The sequence below is a fragment of the Dipodomys spectabilis genome, unplaced genomic scaffold (genome assembly GCF_019054845.1).
Source record: "Dipodomys spectabilis isolate Male_0828 unplaced genomic scaffold, ASM1905484v1 ptg000289l, whole genome shotgun sequence".
NCBI lineage: Eukaryota > Metazoa > Chordata > Mammalia > Rodentia > Heteromyidae > Dipodomys > Dipodomys spectabilis.
This window is the reverse complement of record NW_024870966.1, coordinates 1,155,001-1,179,945: the sequence shown is the minus strand read 5'-3', so window position 1 is coordinate 1,179,945 and position 24,945 is coordinate 1,155,001. Positions and strand designations below refer to the sequence as shown.

General features: G+C 41.3%; 1 protein-coding gene and 2 non-coding genes across 4 annotated transcripts in view; all 3 read left to right on the top strand.

The window, feature by feature from the left end:
* The first annotated feature begins 2,328 nt into the window (after positions 1–2,328).
* Positions 2,329–24,945, top strand: part of Eif3a (eukaryotic translation initiation factor 3 subunit A) — a 43,812-nt gene continuing 21,195 nt past the window's right edge. For both annotated transcript variants that reach the window (XM_042701451.1, XM_042701449.1), the window contains exons 1-13: positions 2,329–2,529; positions 10,848–11,038; positions 11,170–11,306; positions 11,652–11,815; positions 14,003–14,202; positions 16,605–16,813; positions 19,710–19,881; positions 20,446–20,550; positions 20,879–20,977; positions 22,004–22,120; positions 22,735–22,920; positions 23,523–23,870; positions 24,750–24,854. In XM_042701451.1, coding sequence (XP_042557385.1) covers positions 2,481–2,529; positions 10,848–11,038; positions 11,170–11,306; positions 11,652–11,815; positions 14,003–14,202; positions 16,605–16,813; positions 19,710–19,881; positions 20,446–20,550; positions 20,879–20,977; positions 22,004–22,120; positions 22,735–22,920; positions 23,523–23,870; positions 24,750–24,854 — 2,082 coding nt within the window. In that variant the 5' untranslated portion in view covers positions 2,329–2,480. The remainder of the gene's footprint in view (positions 2,530–10,847; positions 11,039–11,169; positions 11,307–11,651; positions 11,816–14,002; positions 14,203–16,604; positions 16,814–19,709; positions 19,882–20,445; positions 20,551–20,878; positions 20,978–22,003; positions 22,121–22,734; positions 22,921–23,522; positions 23,871–24,749; positions 24,855–24,945) is intronic.
* On the top strand, positions 20,657–20,786 carry LOC122126892. Its single transcript, XR_006151028.1, has one exon. It is a non-coding gene; the product is annotated as a small nucleolar RNA SNORA19 (small nucleolar RNA).
* LOC122126891 lies at positions 21,548–21,677 on the top strand. Its single transcript, XR_006151027.1, has one exon. It is a non-coding gene; the product is annotated as a small nucleolar RNA SNORA19 (small nucleolar RNA).

The following is a 24,945-nucleotide window of genomic DNA, read 5'->3' as shown; positions in this document are numbered from 1 at the left end:
CTCAAGGAAAGCTCTCTACCACTTGAGCCACATTGCCACTTCTGGCATTCTGGTGGTTAATTGGAGATGAGTCTCAGGGACTTTCCTGCTGGACTGGCTTTGAACCTCAAATCTCAGCCTCCTGAATAGCTAGGATTACAGGAGTGAGCCACTGACACCTGGCTCTACTACTTTTTTTTTTGGGTCCAGTCGTGGGGCCTGAACTCTGGGCCTGGGCGCTGTCCCTCAGCTCTTCAGCTCAAGGCTAGCGCTCTACCACTTGAGCCACAGCGCCACTCTGGCTTTTTTCTTTTTGCTTATGTGGTGCTGAGGAATTGAACCCAGGGCCTCAGGCATGCAAGGCAAGGGCTCTACCTCCGAGCCACCTTCCCAGCCCCTAAATACTTTTTTTGTTTTTGGGTCCGGTTGTGGGGCCTGAACTCTGGGCCTGGGCGCTGTCCCTCAGCTCTTCAGCTCAAGGCTAGCGCTCTACCACTTGAGCCACAGCGCCACTTTCGGCTTTTTTTTTTCTTTTTTTTGCTTATGTGGTGCTGAGGAATCGAACCCAGGGCCTCATGCATGCAAGGCAAGCGCTGTACCACTGAGCCACCTTCCCAGCCCCCCCAGCCCCTAAATACTTTTTATCTACAGTGCATGAAAGAATTATTCTTAGGTTTGGCTCCTTAATTTTGACTTAATTATAATATACTGACAAGTTCCTTGATCCTGACCATAAAACAACTGCTAAAGCTTAGTGCTGTTGCTTTTTCTTTTTTAGTACTGACATTAAACTCAAGGCCTCCCACTCACTAGCCACTTCCTAGGCCCTTTTTCTTTTTCAGAAATTGCCTCCAGCAATGCTGGCACAACAGACAAGCACTATCTCACTTAGGATATTTTGTTTTGATAAGGTTTCACTATTTAATTACCTCCCCTCCCCACCCCACATTCTCCCAGTTCTGAGATCTGGGACCAGTTGGGAATACAGTTGGTTGTGAGGCACCTAGCTTGCTTGCCACTATTTTCTTTTTCTTTTTAGTTTGTCGTGGAGCTTGAATTGGGGGCCTGGTGCTGTCCCTGAGCCCTTCTGCTCAAGGGTAGCTCTCTACCACTTTGAGCCACAGAGTCACTTCCTGATCAGCTGGCTTTGATAGTGATCTTTAGCTAGGATTACAGGTCTGAGCACCCAGCACCAGCACTTGGCTACTTTTTACTTTTCTATTTTAAAAAATCAATCCTGTTGGTTACCTTTTGAGGGGAATGAGCTTATGCATTCAGAATGGTCCAAGTAGTTTAAGTTTTTAAATTTTAAGTCTCTCTTTTAGAATTGATCATCTTTTTTTTTGGGGGGGGGGTCCAGTCGTGGGGCCTGAACTCTGGGCCTGGGCGCTGATCCTCAGCTCTTCAGCTCAAGGCTAGCGCTCTACCACTTGAGCCACAGCGCCACTTCCAGCTTTTTCTGCTTATGTGGTGCTGAGGAACTGAATGAACCCAGGGCCTCATGCATGCGAGGCAAGCGCTCTACCACTGAGCCACCTCCCAGTCCCCCACCCCATCTTCCCTATCAAAGGGCTTAAGAGCTAACCTCGGTTGAAATGGCTTTTAAGTTCTAGGTATAGTAATTAATCCGCGAGCATCAGAATCATATACTCAGCAATAAAACAGAGCTCGTGATTAAACTTCCCCTCACGAAATGATCTCCTAGAGTTGTTTGTGACGTGGGCTGCAGGCAAGAGCGCCTCAAGCATTTTTACAGCCCCTGCAGTGGGACCCGCGCCCGGCTCCGCCCCTGCCGCCGCGCCCGGGTCTCCATTTCTCCGGCAATCCTGCGACATCGACTTCATTTCACCAAGAGTACGAGATGACGCGGGCGGGAGGCCGGCGCGGCTGCCCCCGCCACGGCCCTCCCGGGGCGGGTCACCCCGGGCCCCGCGGCGGGCAGCGCGCGCCGGCCGTACCAGCTCCCACCCTCGGCGGGGTGGGCTCGGCACGTAGGCCCGCAGTCTAGCCGAAGACATGGCTCCGCGCAAACCAAGCCGACCTGAGCTTGGCAGACAGCTGCCTTTTCTCCTGCCAGAGGCTGACCACAAGCCATTCTCCCCACCCTGACCCTCGCTCCAGCGGTGCAGGCCTGAGATCAGCTCCCCTAACGTCCTCCGGCGCGCCCCATAAAGAAGGCCCCGCGAGCCCCGCCCCAGTGCGTACCAAAGACACCGCCGGCGCCGCCACGTCAGCCGACGCGCGTGATGCCAGCGCGCCTGCGCGCAGTGAGGGGCGGGGGCTTGTGAGGAGGTCCGCCCCCTTACATCCGGGGCTCGGGCGGCGGCGGTGCCGCCGCGCGAGGGATCACGTGGTCCCTTCCTTTCCGTCTCTGGCCGGCTGGGCGCGGGCGACTGCTGGCGAGGCGCGTGGAACCTCGCGCTGGTTCCCTTTGGTCTCCTCTCCCCGCCCGGGCCACTAGGGAGTCGGCTGACGCCGGGTGAGCTGAGCCTACCGCCAAGATGCCGGCCTACTTCCAGAGGCCGGAAAATGCCCTCAAACGCGCCAACGGTGAGTAGGGGAGCGGGGCGCGCCGGGCCGAGGCGGCCCGAGGCCTGGAGGTTGAGGGCCGGGCCTTGCTGGCCGCCGCCCGGGCTGCGGTCCGTGGGGAGCCTACTGGGGCTGGCCGCCGCTTTCCCCGGGCCGGCCACGGTTTCCTGTCCCACTCCAGCGCGGATCGGGAACCGTCTTGGGAGCCTGTTTTTCTTCGGTGTCTCCTGGTGTTTCTGCGGCACCGAGGCTCGGCTGAAAGGCCTGCCCAGCCCAGAGTTCCTTCCCTTCCACCTCCAGCTGGCTCTCCAGGCCACCGGCTGTGGTCTGCTTAGGCCCTGCGCCCCTGGCCGCCATCTGGGAGTGTCGGGGAGGAGGAAACATGGCTCCCTCCCGGGGACAATGCACGCGAGAACCTCGGCTCCACCTCCCGCCGGGACCCGGAGCCCGGCAGGCCCACCCCTAGCCCTCCCTCCTGCAGGAACCTCTGTCCCCAGGGTTCGCGCGGTGCTTTGCGGGGTCTGGGTTCACTTAACTCTTCCTCAGTTACTTCTGTGTACTTTAGAGCCCCTGACCCATTTAACCTGTTACCTGGATCCCCCCTCCCCCGTATCAGTGTGACATTAATTAGGGTCGGTTAGAAAGCTTAACTCCAAATCACAAGAAGTTGGAACAGAGTTAATATTTTTAGTCTGTAGGAGTCCTTCCTAAACTAAACTAGGCCTAGAGAGAATGGTTTTCCCAAGGTCACTCCGGAAGTTTGTTGAGCCACGAGACGAAAACCAAGCTCTTGACATCCAGATCAGTTTTTTTTTCGCTACAGCGCTGCTAACTTTATTTCTATTTCTATATGTGTGCTTAAGCACTGGGCACTTGCAGGAAAAACCTGTGTGATCTCTTCAAGAATCATATGTAATACTCTGATATTATAGGGGTGCGAGTGTCTTGTGCATGCCGGTTCTTCAAAATAATTTTTTATTGCTTTTGTTTTGACCCTAATAATGTTTCCATGAGCTTGTTTTACCCTTCATCCAAACCGAAGACCGGTATTGTGGATGGATGGGCTATGTTAGGTACAGATTTATGTTCGGAGAGTTTATTAAATTGTTTGAAATGTCACTTTGTGAAAAGGCCATGGGTGCTACTTTAAAAAAATGAGTGCTCCTGATAATCAGGACAAAAGATGTGTTGGTCACATTAAAAAAAATGAGGGAAGGAACAGTATGTACAGTAAGTTGAAAAGGTTAGAAGATGACTTTGATTCTAAAGGCTAGATATGACAAATATGTATATAAGAAAGTAGATTGTGAAGGAAATTTACTACTATAAATAGCAAAGATGATTATTTAGATGTTTGAAACTTACAATTATATTGTGGTATATGAAGTGACTTGCTTGAAAGGCCGTTGTGGAGGCCTTTTAGTCATTTGTATGCCTCAACAACAGGTCTTTTCGTGTTGTTAAATCGGGCTAATCTGAAGAACTGCAATCTGTATGGGCTAAATAGTACATAATTTGATGTGTTAGTTTGAACCTTTCATCTTTGTTCGAATCTTTATGTGTTTCAGTTAGCTTTTTTGAAATAGGAAGGTCATGAAGTGTGCTTCAAATTTGTTTTCCACAGTTTATAAGTTGAAATGACTTGATTCATGAAGAATAAGCTGGGGAAAGTATTTTGAGAGTAAAATAGGCAATTCGAGAAAGATACTGTAGGGAGAAAGTTGGGTCTTGTATACCCAGGTCCCTACTGCCTCCGGCTACAGCCATGTAAACTGTTGTGGGGCTGTTCTGTAGTAGAGACCTTATTTTCTAAGTAGTAACTTATATAACTTACTTTTGAGTGAAAGATTTGTTCTCTGAGCAGATTGTGGATGGCACAAGGCACTGCTTTCTAAACACTTAACTACTATATTAATAAAAGGACATTTCACTACAGAAATCTCATTTTAATTTTCTCTTAACATTTGTTATTCCAGATATAGTTAGATCTAACCCAGTGTGTTGTCTTAATAAATAGTAAATTTAAACAGAATAATCCAAATCTTCCCTAAGCATTATACAGGAGAAGTATTTTGGGGGGAAAATTACAATAACCATATAGAGAGATGACCTTGGCCCAGCAGGTATAAGCAAGAAATTCATATCATAATTATTCAGAAGCCACTTTTCCATATTATGTTGTTAGTAGTGTCAAAGTAGCTTTTAGTCTACACTCTGCAACAAATGCCTTTAAAAAATGCTTATGAAACCTGTAAGTTGAGTAACATCTATTTGGACTATTGTGCAAACTAGTAAAAATGAATGGCTGATTTAAACCTTTATTGATTCATAGTTTCCTATGTCCAAAAAGGAAAACTTATGTGTTTCAGTTAGCTTTTTTGAAATAGGAAGGTCATGAAGTGTGCTTCAAATTTGTTTTCCACAGTTTATAAGTTGAAATGACTTGATTCATGAAGAATAAGCTGGGGAAAGTATTTTGAGAGTAAAATAGGCAATTCGAGAAAGATACTGTAGGGAGAAAGTTGGGTCTTGTATACCCAGGTCCCTACTGCCTCCGGCTACAGCCATGTAAACTGTTGTGGGGCTGTTCTGTAGTAGAGACCTTATTTTCTAAGTAGTAACTTATATAACTTACTTTTGAGTGAAAGATTTGTTCTCTGAGCAGATTGTGGATGGCACAAGGCACTGCTTTCTAAACACTTAACTACTATATTAATAAAAGGACATTTCACTACAGAAATCTCATTTTAATTTTCTCTTAACATTTGTTATTCCAGATATAGTTAGATCTAACCCAGTGTGTTGTCTTAATAAATAGTAAATTTAAACAGAATAATCCAAATCTTCCCTAAGCATTATACAGGAGAAGTATTTTGGGGGGAAAATTACAATAACCATATAGAGAGATGACCTTGGCCCAGCAGGTATAAGCAAGAAATTCATATCATAATTATTCAGAAGCCACTTTTCCATATTATGTTGTTAGTAGTGTCAAAGTAGCTTTTAGTCTACACTCTGCAACAAATGCCTTTAAAAAATGCTTATGAAACCTGTAAGTTGAGTAACATCTATTTGGACTATTGTGCAAACTAGTAAAAATGAATGGCTGATTTAAACCTTTATTGATTCATAGTTTCCTATGTCCAAAAAGGAAAACTTAAAATGCCTACCATCCTAGTAATAATCAAGCTTGTAGTTTTAATTTCTAGGATAGTAAGTTGGAAATTAGGAAATAAACATTTCTTTCAGGTATTGGACTAGAGTCTTTAATATATGATAATTCCTTCCCTCAAATCTCTCCCCCATAAAGAGGAACTACATCTTTCTTGAGTAAACATTAGAATAGACTCCACTATATGTCACGAAAAATCCATTTTCCATCATTTGAAAAACATCCTTTTGCTGTGTTTTCATGTTTGATGTGATTGTGTCTTGTATGTTATTGGAAGCTTTTCTTTTGAGGTTAGAAAGCCTGATTTGAAAAATGCTTTTAGTTTTATCCCTAAGTAAAGATTTTTGGAACAGGGTTTGGCTAGGTAGTTTAGGCTAGTCTCAAATTTTGACTTGGCAAGAGCTGAAATTACAGGTGTGTGCCAAATCTAGCTCCAAAACAATATTTGAAAAATGAGATTAAGGAATAATATTCCTGTTTAAAATTTTTTAAAATTAGAGATTTGGAAAGTACTATTTTTAGACAGTTTGTATTGTGTCATTCTTGCATGCTGGGCTCAGCTCTCTAAACTTTTTTTGGGGGGGGAGTCCAGTTGTGGGGCCTGAACTCTGGGCCTGGGCACTGTCCCTCAGCTCTTCAGCTCGAGGCTAGCGCTCTACCATTTGAACCACAGCGCCCCTTCTGGCTCTTTTTTCTTTTTGCTTACATGGTGCTGAGGAATTGAACCCAGGGCCTCATGCATGCAAGGCAAGCGCTCTACCACTGAGCCACCTTCCCAGCCCAGCTCTCTAAACTTTTAGCACTCCATTTGTCTCTATACCATGTTAAAAATTGATAGATCAAAGCTGGGCGCCGATGGCTCACACCTGTAATCCTAGCTATTCAGGAGGCTGAGATTTGAGGATAGTGGTTCAAAGCCAGCCTGGGCAAGTAAGTCTGTGAGCCTCTTACCTCCAGGTAACCACTAGAAAACCAGAAGTGATGCTGTGGCTCAAGTGGTAGAGCACTTGACTTGAGCTGAAGAGGGCAGGGACAGTGCCGAGGCCCCAGAGTTCAAGCCCCATGACCAACAACAACAAAAAAAATTGATGGATCATACTTGATATATTAATTAAATATATTAATAAAAATTAATCTTCAGCATAAGGTTAGGAGCTAGATATAATAGGTCATTTTAGAGTACTGCTGTGCTTATTGTAAAGGGTAAATTTAATTAAAGACATTTACTTCTACAATCTTTATTGATAAGTGACTTAGTTAAATAGCTTTGCAAAACATCTAAAGTACACATGGCTTTAGATAACTTTATGCTCCCAGATAAGGAAAGACTTCATATTCAAAAATTATGAACTCTTGGGGCTTTGTGCTCTCACTTGGCTTTTTCTGTTTAAGGATAGTACTCTACCACTTGAACCACAGTTGCTTCCATTTTTTCCCCTGGTTAATTGGAAAGAGTGAATCATGGACCCATTCTGCCTGGGCTGGTTTTGCACTGCAATCCTCAGGTCTCAGTCTCAGTCTTAGTCTCTTGTGGCTAGGATTATAGATGAGAGCCACGGCTCCTTAGCATAAGGTTACTTTTTTTTGTTACTCAGTTGAAGGAGGACTATGTGAAATGGTGAAGGTTTTTTTTTGTTGTTGTTGTTGTTGGTTGTGGGTCTTGAACTCTGGGCCTGGGCTCTTCAGTTCAAGGCTAGTGCTCTACCCATTGAGTCACAGTGCCACTTCCGGTTTTCTGGTAGTTGATTGGAGATAAGATTCTCATGAATCTTCTTCTTTGGGGGGGGGGGGTGTCTGATCTTGGGGCCTGAACTCTGGGCCTGGGCACTGTCCTTCAGCTCAAAGCTAGCGCTGTACCACTTGAGCCACAGTGCCACTTCCGGCTTTTTTCTTTTTGCTGATGTGGTGCTGAGGAATTGAACCCAGGGCCTCATGCATGCAAAGCAGGCGCTCTACCGCTGAGCCACCTTCTTAGCCCCATGAATCTTCTTGCTGGCTCTGACCTGTGGTCCTCAGATCTCAGCCTCCTGAGTAGCTAAAATTACAGGTGTGAGCCACTGGTGCACCGCTCTCCAATTCTCCAATATATTTTAATAAAGTCTGGCTGGCTGCCAGCAGCTCATGCCTGTAATCCTAGCTACTCAGGAGGCTGAAGTCTGAGATTCACAGTTCAGAGCCAGCCCAGACAAGAAGATTCATAACCTTATCTCCAACCACCAGAAAACAAGAAAGTCCTCATGAGACTCTTGTATTACTTTTTTTTTTGGTCGGTCATGGGGCTTGAACTCTTAGCCTGGCTGCTGTCCTCAGCTCTTCAGCACAAGGCTAGTGCTCTACCACTAGAGCCACAGTGCCACTTCCTCATGAGACTCTTATCTCCAATTAACCACTCAAAAACCAGAAGTGGAGCTTCAAAGTGGTAGACCACTAGCCTTGAGCAGAAGAGCTCAGGGACAGCCCAGGCCCTGAGTTCAAGCCTTACAGCTGAGCAAAATACAGACAGACATACAGACAGATAGATTGGAGAGTTAGAGACCATTGTAGTTTTCACTGGAAGGACTGTTGGGACATACCATTTATTCCTAGAAGGAATAATTGGAAGAAGAAATGATAGAAATGATTACTAAACTTGTAGATATAGTAAAACCCAAATAAAGGGTTTTTATGGCCATTTGTTTGCCTACCACAGAGTTATTTGGTATATAAAGTATATACTGTTGTGAGATTTTTTGTTTGGTTCTTTTCTGGGTGCTGGGCATTGATCCAGGTGCTCCATCTTGGTACTGTAGACCTTCATTCCTCCCAGCCATATTGTCAAAGAACAAGAATTTTTTTGGGGGGTGGGGGGAGTCCGGTCATGGGGCCTGAACTCTGTGGGCCTGGGCCTGGGCGCTGTCCCTCAGCTCTTCATCTCAAGGCTAGCACTCTTCCACTTGAGCCACAGCGCCACTTCTGGCTTTTTTCTTTTTGCTTATGTGGTGCTGAGGAATCGAACCCAGGGCCTCAGGCATGCAAGGCAAGCGCTCTACCAATGAGCCACCTTCCCAGCCCCCAGAGAACAAGAATTTTTTTTTTTTTGTCGGTCGTGGGGCTTGAACTCTGGGCCTGGGCGTTGTCCCTCAGCTCTTCAGCTCAAGGCAAGCGCTCTACCACTTGAGCTACAGCGCCACTTCCGGTTTTCTGGTGGTTTATTGGAGATAGGAGTCTCACGGTCTCTCCTGCCCGTCTCTCCTGCCCGGGCTGGCTTTGAACCGCGATCCTCAGATCTCAGCCTCCTGAGTAGCTAGGATTACAGGCGTGAGCCACCAGTGCCCGGCGAGAACAAGAATTTTTAATCCAAGAAAACTAAACATATTTAAAACAAAACAAGTAAAACTTGTTTAGTTGCTTCACATTTTTCAGGTGTACAGTTGAAAATTTTGTGTTTGTGTTAAATTTGACAGTTTCTTAATTTTAAGCTGAACTTTAGCCATTGACTTAGATTAAATAGCCTTCTGTTAGGTGTTAGTTCAAAGGAAAAATAAAGGATGAGGAAAGGTAAGGTAAATTTTAAGTTGGAGCCATTTCTTTTGGCTGAATTTCAAAAGGAACAATGTAAGTAAAACTTAAGGTTGACACTGGGTTAGTTTGAATTTTACAGAATTATTTCAAAGATAGTACAGAGTTCTCACTATGCCATGTCCTTTGGCCCCTGCTAAGGAACAGCTTATATCTATATATTACACAATCCTGACAGATACAATACCAAGATAGTACACAATACTGAGAGATACTATACCAAGATGCTTCTATTTGTCATGTCTCTTAACTTTCCTCTTAATTATGACAGTTTCCAAATTTTACTTTTTATGACCTTGAGCATTTTGAGAAGTACAGGTTAGGTATTTTTTAGAAGGTTCTTCATCTCAGTGTTTTTGTGCTGCTCGAGCAAATACTACATCCTAGGTACTTTATCAACAACAGGAATAAATTTATTCCTTACATCTGTGGAAGCTGAGAATTCCAGGCTCAAAATGTCAGCAGATCCAGTGTCTGGTGAGGTCTGTCTGTCTACTTCTGTACCTTAGAAATAGGAATTACTACAGGAGGGTGACTAATGCTGTGTCCCTTGCATGGTGGAAAGGATGGGAAGGCAAAAAAAGAAGTTACCTAGTTTGCTTCTATAAAAATCACTGATGTAGCCAGGCGCTGGTGGCTCACGCCTATAATCCTACCTACTCAGGAGGCTAAGATCTGAGGATCACGGTTCAAAGCCAGCCGCCGTGGCAGGAATGTCTGGAGACTCTTATCTCCAATAAGACACCAGAAAACTGGGAGTGGCACTGTAGCTCAAGTGGTAGAGTGCTAGCCTTGAGCTGAAGAGTGAAGGGACAGTGCCCAAGCCCAGAGTTCAAGCTCCACAACCGACCAAAAACAAAAAAACAAACGAACCACTGATGCACCTCTTAAAGGTCTTACCCATTAATACCATTGCATTAGGAACTAAGTGTCAATATGAATTTGGACATGTACTTCAACCATAGCATCTCCAGTTGGGACTTGTCTTGATATTCTTGTCTTGATGTTGTTTTCTCATGTTTGGACTGGCATAAATGAGTGGAGAGAGTCTATGTTCATGAATTGTAAGGTTCACCATTGCTGTCAGCTCCACTCTTAACTACACCTGTAGATTCAGTGTAATTCCAATAAAAATTCTTGTGATTTTTGTAGACATCTACAAACTGGTTGTAAATTTGTGTGGAAAGGCAAAGGACCCACTATAGACTACACAATATTTAAGGACAAAATCAGAACCCTTATTAAAAAAAAAAAAGAACAGAAGAAAGCCCAGGCTCTTAAATGTAGTCAACTTAAAGTGTAGTAAAGACTAATGAGTTTTTCTGTTTCATTGTAGCATAAAATAGCAGAGGTTTCCTCAGTCAGGTAAATGTGATTTTTAAAAGTTGCTGGGAGAGATTTTCCTCCATGCAGTTTTACTAGTATATTTTGAGGTAGTACCATCTTCATTGATTTAACAGTTTGGCTTCCTTTTAGAATTTCAAAATAAGCATGATCTAAGAAATAGGTAATGAGTTAAGAAATTACTTCAGTAGGTAAGGTTTAATTATACTTGTATGTAATGTAGTGTTTTATGTACTGACTTAATGCTGCTGAATTGTTTTTTCAGAATTTCTTGAGGTTGGCAAAAAGCAACCTGCTCTGGATGTTCTTTATGATGTTATGAAAAGTAAGAAACATAGAACATGGCAAAAGATACACGAGCCAATTATGTTGAAATACTTGGAACTTTGTGTGGATCTTCGTAAGAGCCACTTGGCTAAGGAAGGATTATATCAGTATAAAAACATTTGTCAACAGGTAATAAATAGAACTCAGTTTTGAGTTTTTAAAATGTACCTTTTAAAGTAAATTTATTTTGTATCACAAATTTCCTTTATACACATATGGTTCTTTATTTAAAATGAGTTACTTTTTCCCTCCGTGTTTAGGTGAACATTAAATCTTTAGAGGATGTTGTTAGGGCATATTTGAAACTAGCAGAGGAAAAAACTGAAGCTGCTAAAGAAGAATCCCAACAGATGGTGCTAGATATTGAAGATCTAGATAATATTCAAACTCCTGAGAGGTATGTAGTAAGTTACATCTTTACAAAATATTTGGAGCAGTGTTTCTTATAAAGGTCTTCATTGTTCCCATTTGAAGTAATTTTTTCAGAACACTTTGAAGTTTTAAATGTATATCACAGCAACAAGTAACAGTTAAAATTTATAAAAGTGGACTGTATACAGACTTAGGATAGAAGGGCATTAACTTAAATGGTTATAACAGGTTGGGAGTTCAGGTATGTATAAATGTGAAGACATAGGAAAGTTTCATATCATTTCACAGTGATCACTGTTGGTTTTGAATTTTGAGTCACATTGGAAAGTAGGAAATCATAACATTTTCAAAAATTTTCTTTTCCTTGTAGTGTTCTCTTAAGTGCTGTGAGTGGGGAAGACACTCAGGATCGTACTGACAGATTACTTTTAACTCCCTGGGTTAAATTCCTGTGGGAATCGTATAGACAATGTTTGGACCTCCTTCGAAACAACTCTAGAGTAGAGCGCCTCTACCATGACATTGCCCAGCAAGGTAAATTTCACTGTGAAAGCTCAGTTAACTGATTGGAAAGTTAATTTAAAAATAGGTTTTTGCAAATTAACTTCCTTTAATACTTGGAAAAATGAATTAGTTTAACCCTTAACTGAAGTATGAGTAATATTTGAGTATTAAGTACATAGCCAAATAAGAAATTTGTATTACCAATTAAAGTAGTTCCATATGAAATGCATTGGAAAAGGTCTAAAAGACTTTTTAAAAAGTCTTTGGAATTTTCCAAGTGATGGAAAGAAAGGAACTTTTCATTGCGTTCTGGTAAAATTGATTTTTTTTCCTTTTTTTGCTGGTCCTGGGCTTGAACTCACCCTGGTACTGTCCCTGAGTGCTGCTGCAGTTACAGCTTTTTGCTCTTTAATTGGCGATAAGAATCTTAGAACTTTCCTGCTAACTTAATACTGACTTTAAACTGTGATCCTTCAGATCTCAGCCTTTCGAGTAGCAAGCATTACAGGCAAGAGCCACTAGTATTTGGCTTTGATTTCTGTTTTTTACTCTATTGGATATGAAGAATTTTAGGGAAAAATTATTTTTCTTTTTTCTTTTTGCCAATCTGGGGCTCGAACTCTGGGCCTGGGCACTGTCCCTAAGCTCCTTTTGCTCAAGGCTAGCACTCTACTACTTGAGCCACAGTGCCACTTCTGGCTATTGTATGATAAATTGGAGATAAACATCTTACAGACTTTTATGTCCGGGCTGGCTTTGAAAGATTCTCAGGTCTCAGCTTCCTGAGTAGTTAGGATTATAGGTGTATGCCATTGGCAGCTGGCTATTTTTCCTTTCTTGAAGTCTTACTGAAGGGAGATTGAGACTTTCTTGATAACTGAAAATACTGCCACTTGTCATTCTTTTTTGCAGTAAATGCTGTTTTTTGAGTAGTAGCCACTTGACAGTGGCTTAAGCTTTTTTTCCTGTTTTAAATTCTTTCAATAATGATTGGCATTTCCTTTATTGAGACAGGATCTCACATAGCCCAGGCTATCCTTGAATGTATGATCCTTCTTCCTTAGCTTTGGGGGGAGGGAGGAGGACCTTGAACTCACGGCCTGGGCACTGTCCCTGAGCTGCTTTTGCTCAAGGCTAGCACTCTACCACTTGAGCCACAGTGCCACTTCTGGCTTTTTCTGTGTATTGAGGAGTTGAAGCCAGGGGCTTCATGTATGCTAGGCATGTATGCCAGGGGCTTCATGTGTATACTGAGGAATTGAACCCAGGACTTCATACATGCTAGGCAAGCACTCCACCACTAAGTTACATTCCCAGCCCCTTCCTTAGCTTTTCCAATCCTGAGATTACAGGTACGATCCATCATGCCTAGTTCTACATTTTACTGTTAAGTGACTTCAGTTATTAATGTTTTATTGGGACTATTACCCTGTGTGTGTGGCGGGGGAGGGGGTTGGCTAGTACTGGGGCTTGAACTCAGAGCCTGGGCATACTGTCCCTGAGCTTCTTTTGCTCAAGGCTAGCGCTCTACCACTTGAGCCACAGAGCCACTTTCAGCCTTTTCTGTTTATTTGGTACTGAGGAATTGAACCCAGGGGCTTCATGTATGCTAGCCACATTCCCAGCTTTATGTATGCTAGGCCACATTCCCAGCCCCCCTGTGTGTGTTTTTATGGCTAGCACATGTGAATTTTTACTAAAAGTAAATTTGAGCTTCTTGGTAACTTCATTGATACAATGATTTACTTTCTGTTAAACTTGTTACTTTTGTTTTGGGTCTGTTAGAAATAGTATTTGCAAGTAGTTGATCTATGTAAATAGCTGAAATTTGATTATTGGCAATTTCTGTTTTTGTTACTGTGAAAGTATGTTGTTACACTCCAAATTAGATAGTAGTAAATTCATTGTATTTCAGCTTAGACTCTTCTACTCTTAGGATTTGAAAACTGGTGAATCTTTGCCAAATTTAAATTTCAATAATATCTTCTTTATAAATCTCTAGAACCATATGTTGGTCTTAGACCAGGACCAGTGACCATTCTTTGGTTTGTTTAGGGTCCAAAATGGTAATCTGGGCACATTACAGTTCTGTAACATTTAAAGACTAATGATGAGTTTGGTGAATCTTGTTAAAATAACTAATCTTACATGTGACATTTAAATACTGAGTTGATAGTGGAAAGAACCTAGTAATATATTTGACAATTATGCTTACAGCGTTCAAATTTTGCCTCCAATATACTCGTAAGGCTGAATTCCGCAAGCTTTGTGACAATTTGAGAATGCACTTATCACAGATTCAGCGCCACCATAACCAAAGTACAGCAATCAATCTTAATAATCCAGAGAGCCAATCTATGCATTTAGAAACAAGGCTTGTTCAGCTGGATAGTGCTATCAGCATGGAACTATGGCAGGTATGTTTGAACTATTGGCTTTTGGGGGGGGGGGGGGCGGGGGAGTCTGGTCATGGGGCCTGAACTCTGGGCCTGGGCGCTGTCCCTCAGCTCTTTAGCTCAAGGCTAGTGCTCTACCACTTAAGTCACAGCACCACTTCCAGGTTTTTTCTTTTTTGCTTATGTGGTGCTGAGGAATGGAACCCAGGGCCTCAGGCATGCAAGGCAAGCGCTCTACCACTGAGCCAACTTCCCAGCCCTGGCTTGTTTTTCATAATATCTTACGATCAGTTTCAATAGACAAAGTAAAGACTTTAAGGTCTCATGGAGCAGAAGATAATTTTGGTTTAAACATTGTGAAATCTGTACAAATTACATAATCTTTCAGATTCAGCTTTTTTCACAGAAAACGATGCCATGTCAATGCTGTTCAGAGTGTGGTCCCATGATTAATGACAGTTTGCATTAAATATATGAGCTTAGTATAAAGGAGTGTAGGAAGTTAAACTGCTGGTGGCTCATGCCTGTAACCCTAGCTACTCAGAAGGATGAGATCTAACGATCATGGTTTGAAGCCAGCCCAGGCAGGAAAGTCCATGAGACTTTATTGCCAATTAAGCACCAAAAATCTGGATGTGGAGCTGTGTCTCAAGTGATAGAGTGCAAGCCTTTAGCAAAAAGAGTTAAGGGACGGTATTCAGGCCCTGAGTTTTAAAAGAAAAAAACAAAAAAAACCCCAAAGATTTATGTGTTTTGTTTTGCCTTAAGATTGTTTGCTGTACCACTGAGTTGGTTTTCAGTTTCATTTTTGTATTAGCTATTGAGTTTTGTTAAAGAATATTTATTGATGTTAGGTTGGAAATTTTTTCGTAAAAACGTATGTTTGCTATGCTGATACTAGAAATTGAACTCAGGCCTCAAGCTTTTAACTTATATAGTACCATGCTCGGTTGAGCCCAGTGATGCAAGGATGCTTGTCTTTTTTATATATGAGTCCCAAAAGACATTTTTACATGCTTTTGTAGTCTTGTAAGGCACGTGTGTGTGTGTGTGTGTGTGTGTGTGTGTGTGTGTGTGTGTGTGTGTGTGTATTTATAGACACACACACACAATCCCTCCCTCTCCCCAGTTCTGGGGCTTGAACTCAAGGCCTGGGCACTGTCCCTGTGTGTCTTTTACTCAAAGCTAGCACTACCACTTTAGCCACAGTGCCATTTCTGGCTTTTTCTGTTTATGTGGTACTGAGGAATCGAACCCAGAGCTTCATGCATACAAGGCAAGCACTCTACCACTAAGCCACATTCCCAGCCAGGCTTTTATGTTTTGTAAAAAAGGAACAGATTACAGGGGAAGGATGAAAAATGGCCAGCTTTTCATCTAAGTAAAACTGGTTTGACTCCTGGTTTGCCCTATAATATTTTCCTTTTCTATAGGTATCTGCATCTTAAATTACTACCTGTAGAGGACAAGTAAACATGCTCATAATAGGAAAAATGGATGAGTACAAAGAAAAAAAATGTTCATCCATTATCTGATTACTCAGAAATCACCTGAATTTATTCTGTTGGACATCCTTTCAGATCTTTCCTTTATATTGGCTTCAGGTGGTATAATAATATGCAAATGTTTTCCTTTTAGTCTGGTCAGTCTACTCTACTTTTTGTTTTTTTGTTTTGTGTTGTCAATCATGGGGCTAGAACTCAGTGTCTGGGTGCTACCCTGAACTCTTTCATTCAAAGCTAGTGCTCTGCCGCTTTGAGCCACAGCTCCACTTCCAGTTTTCTGGTGGTTAATTGGAGATAAGAGTCTCATGAATTTTCCTACTTGGAACCACCATCCTCAGATCTCAGCCTTCTGAGTAGTTAGGATTACAGGTGTGAGCCATGTGGGCCCTGATGTTTAATTTCTAAAGAGCTGTGTGCGTGTGCGTGTGTGCGTGTGCGTGCGCGCGCGCGCACGCGCGTGCGTGTGTGTGTGTGTGTGTGTGTGCGTATGCTCACGCTTGGGTGTGCCAGTCCTGGGGCATGCCCTTGGGGCCTGGGTACTAGCCTTTAGCTTTTTAACTCAAGGCTTTTACCACCTTTTGTGCCACAACTCTACTTCTGGCTTTCTGGTGGTTCTATTGGAGATAAGACTCGAGGATTTTACTGACAGGGCTGACTTTGAACTGTAGTTCTCAGATCTTAGTCTTCTGAGTAGCTGGGTTTATAGATATGAGCCACTGGCACCTGGCTCCTAACTAACTTAAAAGTTTAAAATGTTAGTGATTTGGTAATTATGGCAGTTGATTCAAATATATTGTAGATAACAATATCTGAAGTCACGTATATGTATGTTATGTTGTGTTAGGATTCACAGCAAAATCTGAACTAGAGATTCTTAGGTTTTAGAATGCAGTGACTAATTTATACTATTACTTTTAGGAAGCATTCAAAGCTGTGGAAGATATTCATGGCCTATTCTCCTTATCTAAAAAGCCACCTAAACCTCAATTGATGGCAAATTACTATAACAAAGTCTCAACTGTGTTTTGGAAATCTGGCAATGCTCTTTTTCATGCATCTACGCTCCATCGTCTTTATCATCTCTCTAGAGAAATGAGAAAGAATCTTACACAAGATGAAATGCAAAGGTAAGAAAGAATGTTATGGTTGGATAGAGTTGAAATTTTTTAGCAGTATTCCTAATACATTAGGTGTGAATTGGGAAATTAGGGAGTGTATTATAGATTTGAACTCAGGGCATTGAGTTTGCTAAGCAAGCATTCTACCACTTGAGTTTCCTATAGTTGTGACTACCGAAAATACCACTGTACTTTGTTTTTGGATAATATTCTCCATCTTCAGCTCCCAATGAGCCTGTCCACGTATGGGTAGAATAAATTAGACAGTTAAGATAATTCCATTAGGTCATTTTTTTCTTGGTATTAAACTGTTAATGATATTGTATGCTCCTTGATTTGCTGTGGGGTTATAGTCCAGTAAATTCATTGTAAATTAGGAATACTGGAAAGGAAAAATGCATTTAATCCACCATACCTACTGAACATTGTAACTTATCAACCTAGTATGCTATACTGTCTGCTGTGTACACTTGTGACTCCATAGCTAACTAGAGCTGTGGCACATTGCTTTTGCCATTTTCCAAACAAAGTATTGTAGTTGTGCTAGCCTGGGAAAAGATAAAAATTCGAACTATATTTTCTACTGACTGTGTAGTACTATTTTGGGGGGGGGGGGGGATGTGGACTCTTTTTTTTTTTTTTTTTTTTTTGCTTATGTGGTGCTGAGAAATCGAACCCAGGGCCTCATGCATGCAAGGCAAGCACTCTACCATTGAGCCACCTTCCCAGCCCCCTGTGTAGTGCTTTTACATTATGATAAAGCCAACATTGACAGTTGAGCCATTGCGAATAGCATACCATCTTGTCTTTGAGAGATACATACCCCAAAATAACATGAATACAAAAATAAAGTTCAGTAATCTAACAACCCAGAGATTTAAAAAGCAAAAATAGCGTAAATAGCCAGTTTGTGCCAGGCGACGCTGGCTCATGCCTGTAATCTTAGCTACTCAGGAGGCTGAGATCTGAGGATCGCAGTTCAAAGGCAGCCTAGGCAGGAAATTCCATGAGACTCTGATCTCCAATAAACCTCTAGAAAACCATAAGTGGCACTGTGGCTCAAGTGGTAGAGTACTCGCCTTGAGCTGAAGAGCTGAGGAATAGTGCCCAAGCCCAAAGTTCAAGCCCCACGGCCAACAAAATAAATAAAGCCTGTTTGCTTGCTTATATATTTGGTCAGTTTCTCCCTATCTCCTCCCCTCCCCATCTTTCTCCTTGCTTTTTCTGGTGTGGATATAGGAATTGAACCCAAGGCCTTGTACAAGCTAGGCCCACACTCTACCACTGATTCTTAGACTATCAGCAACCTTTTCTTAAAGCATTAGGGATTGAGCTTGGATGCTCATTATTATTAGGCAGTTGTTCTAACACTTGAGCCAAGTCCTTGGTCTCCAGTTACTTTTAAAAAATACCTTGGACGGGGCTGGGAAGGTGGCTCAGTGGTAAAGCGCTTGCCTTGCATGCCTGAGGCCCTGGGTTCAATCCCTCAGCACCACATAAGCAAAAAGAAAAAAGCCAGAAGTGGTGCTGTGGCTCAAGTGGTAGAATGCTAGCCTTGAGCTGAAGAGCTGAGGGACAGCACCCAGGTCCAGAGTTCAGGCCCCACGACTGGACCCCCCCAAAAAAAAATAAAAAATACATGGGACTATAGTTGCCTTTTGCTAGAATTGAATACATCAGGTTGCTTTTCTTCTATAGGTAGCAATATGTGAAACTAAATGAATTGTTAGTGTTTTGCTAGTGTCTTTGGTACTCTTTAGGACTATATTATGTTTCCTGTGATATAGTTTCACATCTATGGATACAAGGAAAAACTTTAAAAATCTCATTCCTTTAACAAATCTATAATATCACTTCAGTGAATATTGTCATAGTAATGAACATATTTACCCTATGTATGTTACTTGATAATGTCATTACAAAGGCCATGTAATTTCATACCTTGTTGGAGGTCACAGACAGACTTAGAAATAGTGGAGCAACGGTCTAACAACTTAACTCTTGAGCTTCAGAGCCCATAATCCTTAATGATCTATAGAGCTACAGAATTCAACTTGACTCCCTTTTATTTTTTTTTCTTCCATCATGGGGCCTGAACTCGGGGCTTAGGCGCTGTTCCTCAGCTCCAGCTCAAGGCTAGTACTCTACCACTTAAGCAACAGTGCCACTTCTGGCTTTTTCTGCTTATGTGGTGCTGAGAAATCGGATCCAGGGCTTCATGCATGCAAAGCAAGCCACTGAGCCACCTTCCTAGCCCCTTGACCCTCTTCTTTTTTGGGAGGGGGGGGTTAGTCGTGGAGCTTGAACTCTGGGCTTGGGCGCTATTCCTGCGCTCTTCAGCTCAAGGCGAGCACTCTACTGCTTGAGCCACAGCGCCACTTAGGGTTTCTAGTGGTTTATTGGAGATCAGAGTCTCACGGACTTTTCTGCCTGGGCTGGCTTTGAATTGAACAGTGATCCTCAGATCTTAGCCTCCTCAGTAGCTAGGATTACAGGTGTGAGCCACCAGCGCCTGGCTTTAACCCTCTTCTTAGGTTTCCAGAAATAATGGTTTGGGCTCAACCTCTCAATTCAAACTACCATAATTGTCTTCACTAACTAGCCGTTAAAATTTTATTACCCTTAGTATCACTTATTTCCATAGTTTTTTTTTTTTTTTGTCAGTCCTGGTGTTTGAACTCAGGGCCTGAGCACTGTCACTGAACTTTTAAGGAAGTGTACCTTTTCTGCTATTTAGCCAGAAAACAATGGAAAAGAAGTGAAGTTATGATTCAGTAAGGATTCGTTTAATTAAGGTCCTTTTCTTCTCTTTTATGAATGAATAGTGCATATACAATTAAAAGGAAGTGTTTTTCTTACTAGGCAACAGTTACAAACTTAATAGACTTAACTTTGTTCAACACAGAATGTCTACCAGAGTCCTTTTGGCTACTCTTTCCATCCCCATTACTCCTGAACGAACTGATATTGCTCGACTTCTGGATATGGATGGCATTATAGTTGAGAAACAGCGTCGCCTTGCCACACTGCTAGGTCTTCAAGCCCCACCAACGCGAATTGGCCTTATTAATGATATGGTTAGTATAAGTTTGAGCACAATAAAAATTTACATGTTTATTACAGTTATGTATTTCTCCCTTAAATACTTTCCATCTATGGTTTGTTGACTGCAAATAAGGTACCTGAAGGTACTGAAGACCAACTGTTAAATACGTGGGACATGTTAAGTTTTTCTAATCAAGGTTAACAATAGTATTGCTGCCCCAGCAAGTGGCTCATTACAGTATAATCCTAACTACCAAGGGTAATTTGAATAAAAATAACTTGAAAGCTCTGGTATTTACTTGTTACTGGCAATAAATTAGTCTTTGTTGAATTTAATAGTTGGTTTGCAAATATCTTACAGTTGGCTTAGAATTTTTATTTCTTTTGAAGTTTTCAGGTCTTTTCATTATAGGTAGATGCAAACTGAGCAGAAAACCCCTCAACACAGTTTTGGATTGTTTTTTGGTAAATTTAAATGAGATTTAGACTAGATAAACCTGAAGTTATTTCTAAATTTAGTTTAATTTGTATTTAGTTCAGACCCTCAGTTGGAATACTTCCCTCAATAATTAAACCTTTTACTCTGCTAACTGTAGGTCAGGTTCAATGTACTACAGTATGTTGTTCCAGAAGTGAAGGACCTTTACAACTGGCTGGAAGTAGAATTCAATCCTCTAAAACTCTGTGAGAGAGTCACAAAGGTGAGTTTTTGTCTTTGAAGTTTTGGTTATGTTACCATCTGGCTGATGGTGCTTTAGGGTTGTATTTAGCCTTGTGAAAAGAGTATTGTCCTGAATCTTTGAATCAGCGCACATTTCATTGTCTTTTTTTCTTCAAATTGGGAGAAAAGATATTTCTGATGTGCTAAACAAATCTTTGGAGGTAAATTAGCAGCATGACTAACTTAGCCATTGCTGTCAGTCACCTTCAGACATGTTAATAGCTTCATAAATTTTGTCCATTTTATGATTTTGTATAGTAGAACAAATTTAATAAAAAAGCCTAATTCTCACTAATTGAACTTTCTAGGTTCTTAATTGGGTCAGGGAACAACCTGAAAAGGAACCAGAATTACAACAGTATGTTCCACAACTACAAAACAACACCATACTTCGCCTTCTGCAGCAGGTAAAAATAGAAATGACTTTTTTAGGAGGCGAGCTAATTCATTTCCTCTAGATTATTTTTTCCTGTTAAAAATATTGAAGAGGGGCTGGGAAGGTTGCTCAGTGGTAGAGTACTTGCCTTGCATGCCCGAGGCCCTGGGTTCGATTCCTCAGCCCCACATAAGCAAAAAGCCGGAAGTGGCGCTGTAGCTCAAGTGGTAGAGCGCTAGCCTTGAGCTGAAGAGCTGAGGGACAGTGCCTAGGCCCAGAGTTCAGGCCTCACGACCGGATCCCCCCCAAAAAATATTGAAGAGTTGCGCATCTTATATTCATGAATTTTTGCATTCAGATAGGTATAAGAAGTGGAATTCAAATCATAGTTCACACAATAAAAGCTTTATTCCTCAGAAGACCCAGTAAACCAACCCAATAGCCTTTTTTTCCCTTTTGCTAACACAATTTGATTGTTAATGTTAATTGAATGTTGCATTTTTTTAGAAAGTTTTTTTAAATTGTTACAGTAAAAGAAGCTTTAAATACTTTTGCTTGTTTCATTTGGGGAAGAGATCTTTATAATAAAGTATTTAGGGATTTGCACATTTCATTGACCTGCTTCCCTTTGTATGTGAGCAGTGTTATTTCACATGTGCTATACAAATAGTTGATGGTTAATTAGCAGATTCACTATACATAGTAATTCTGCCAGTCTCCTTCAGACAAAACATAAAGATACTTCAATTTATTAGGTAAGTAAAAGGTCTTTATAAATATGTGACCATTTTGTTTTTTGTTTCACAAAACTAGAGTTTCAAAAGTATAAATATTTGAGGAATTGTAGGATGTGATAGAATAGGAAGATGGTATGGGAATCACGTTCCAGCAATGTCAACTGAATGAACAGTGAGTTTTGGTTGGCTAAATAATGAGCTTTGGGTCCCTCTCACCCCCAACAGTGGCATAATTTCTACTTCCTATGCCATCAGGAAATTGCCATTGAAAGTACTGAATAAATAATAGTGTTATTATTAACCCTATCTTTTTTATACAGGTGGCACAGATTTATCAGAGCATTGAGTTTTCTCGTTTGACTTCTCTGGTTCCTTTTGTTGATGCTTTCCAACTGGAACGGGCTATTGTAGATGCAGCCAGGCACTGTGACCTACAGGTATGTACTGTAAAGGAACAATGACATAGTCAGAATCCCATTGAGCACTAGAGAGACATGTTCTTTGTTTTTCAGCTTTGGTAGAATGGCAGCTTTTTAAAGCTCTACAGAGTACTTTTATAGCTTTACATAACTTTTTACATTTCAATTGAATTTTAAATCCATTAATTTCATTATTTTTTTTTTCAAGTTCATTTGATTAAGTTGAATATTTTCAGTCAGGGCACAGCTAGCTATCTTTCTGTAAGTGTTTAGGTCTTCAGATGCATAACTGATCTTTTTATCCACTTGGATCTGTAGCAGATCATTTTCCTCAACTATTAATCTCTGGTTGCTTTCTTTCTCTCGATACTTTTCAGCTAGTGTTTTAAATCTCTGCTGAATCACTGGATTCTCTCTTTCAAAATGTTCAAGTAACATAGTTTTAAAAATTATTTTTATTATTAAGTAGTTGTACAAAGAGGTTACATTTCCGTAAATCAGGTTATGAGTACATTGCTTGTTGGTCAGTGTCACCCTTTTATTTTCCCTCATTTTCCCCCTTCCTTCCCTACCCACAAATTATAATATATATCATCAACACCAAGATTTTTAACCACTGACAATTTTTATAGGTTCGTATTGACCACACTTCTCGAACTCTGAGTTTTGGATCTGACTTAAATTATGCTACTCGAGAGGATGCACCAATTGGTCCTCATCTGCAGAGTATGCCTTCAGAACAGATAAGAAATCAGCTCACAGCCATGTCTTCAGTGCTTGCAAAAGCACTTGAAGTCATCAAGCCAGCTCATATACTGGTAAGTGTTTTTAGGGGGAGAAATGATTTATATTTACGTATCCCCAAGTTTTTTCAGGGGAGAGAAAGAGTAGAGTCTTGCTATGTATGCAGTGGTCTTAAACTCTTGTTCTGACTATATTTCCCAAGTGCTGAGATACTGTAACTGTGAGCCACCCACCTGGACTAGTTTTGTTTTTATCAAATATCTTTATTAGACATGCAAATTATTGAGTTGCCTTTCATGACATAAAATACTATATTAAACACGTAATAAAAACAGATGTTTATAACACTGCAATTCTATGACACCCAAAAACAATGGGGTACAAAGTTTGGCTTTTATTTCCTGCTTAATTTATTGTTTGTAACCTCTATTAATATACCTTGGCTTGAGCATGTAAGGTGTATTTGTTGCCAAGAAAAATTTACTTGCAAATAGAGACATTTTTTTATTTACTAAAAAATTGAATAGAACTAGTGCCAAAATATTTGATACTGGAAACAAATATAGCCTGAAGAACAAATAACATAGAAAGGCAGTTCATCAAGATTATTTTTGATCCCTAATATCCTAGTATATGTTGCTTTCAACAAATTTTAAAAGTAAGTTTGTTTTTGAAGCAAGAGAAAGAAGAACAACATCAGTTGGCAGTTACTGCGTATCTTAAAAATTCAAGAAAAGAGCATCAGCGTATCCTGGCTCGCCGGCAGACAATTGAGGAAAGGAAAGAACGACTTGAGAGTCTGAATATTCAGCGTGAGAAAGAAGAACTAGAACAGAGGGAAGCTGAACTCCAGAAAGTACGGAAGGCTGAAGAAGAGAGGCTGCGGCAGGAAGCAAAGGAGAGAGAGAAGGAGCGGATCTTACAAGAACATGAACAAATCAAAAAGAAAACTGTTCGAGAGCGTTTGGAACAGATCAAGAAGACAGAGCTGGGTGCCAAAGCATTCAAAGATATTGACATTGAAGTACGTGACATACATTAAGAACTCTGTTTTATCCAAGATTTCTGTAGTATCAGAAGCATAGTCTTTTACCCTTTATTTAGTCTATTTTGGATTGTTTTATGCATGTTTTTACAGCTGGCTCATTGATTAAGCTTTTTTGGGGGGCAAGGAAGTCAGTCATGGAGTTTGAAGTAACTCGGCCTGGGAGCTGTCCCTCAAGACTAATGCTCTACCACTTGAGCCACAGCACCATTTCTGGTTTTCTGGTGGTTAATTGGAGATAAGAGTCTTATGGACTTTGCTGCCTGGGCTGGCTCTGAACCTCGATCCCAGATCTCAGCCTCCTGAGTAGCTAGGATTACAAGCATAAGCCACCAGCTTGTAGCTCCATTTGTTTTTAATTGATGGGCTTTTTTTTTTTTGATGTTTTTGTTGTGTGTATGCTTTTTTTTTTTTTTTTAACTATTTGAGGGTTTGAATTCAGCCAGAACTTAGGCAGACACTGTGCTACTTTGAGCCCCTGTACAGTTTTTAGCAAGTGTCTATCATTGGGGTAGAATTAATATAAAATAGAGAAGTGAGAGGTAAAAAGATTATGTACGTTATTTTCTTGGTTGTACAAAAGCCTGTTGTGCAGTGTTTTTTTTTTTTTTTTTTTGGTTTTGTTTTTTGCTGGTTGTGGGGCCTGAACTCTGGGCCTGGACGCTGTCCCTCAGCTTTTCAGCTCAAGGCTAGCTCTCTACCACTTGAGCCACAGCGCCACTTCTGGCTTATTCTGCATATGTGGTGCTGAGGAATCGAACCCAGGGCCTCATGCATGTGAGGCAAGCACTCTACCACTGAGCTACCTTCCCAGCCCCTCATTTATATTTTAACTAGTGCATTTTTATTGCCTTTCAGGACCTTGAAGAATTGGATCCTGATTTTATCATGGCTAAACAGGTTGAACAATTGGAAAAAGAAAAGAAGGAACTTCAAGAACGTCTGAAAAATCAGGAAAAGAAGGTAAAAGAAGACAATTGGTAATAGTTTTGCTGGAGCTCTAACATGTGAGCCATGCCTCTGTCCACCCTACTTTTTGCTGGTAATTTTAGAA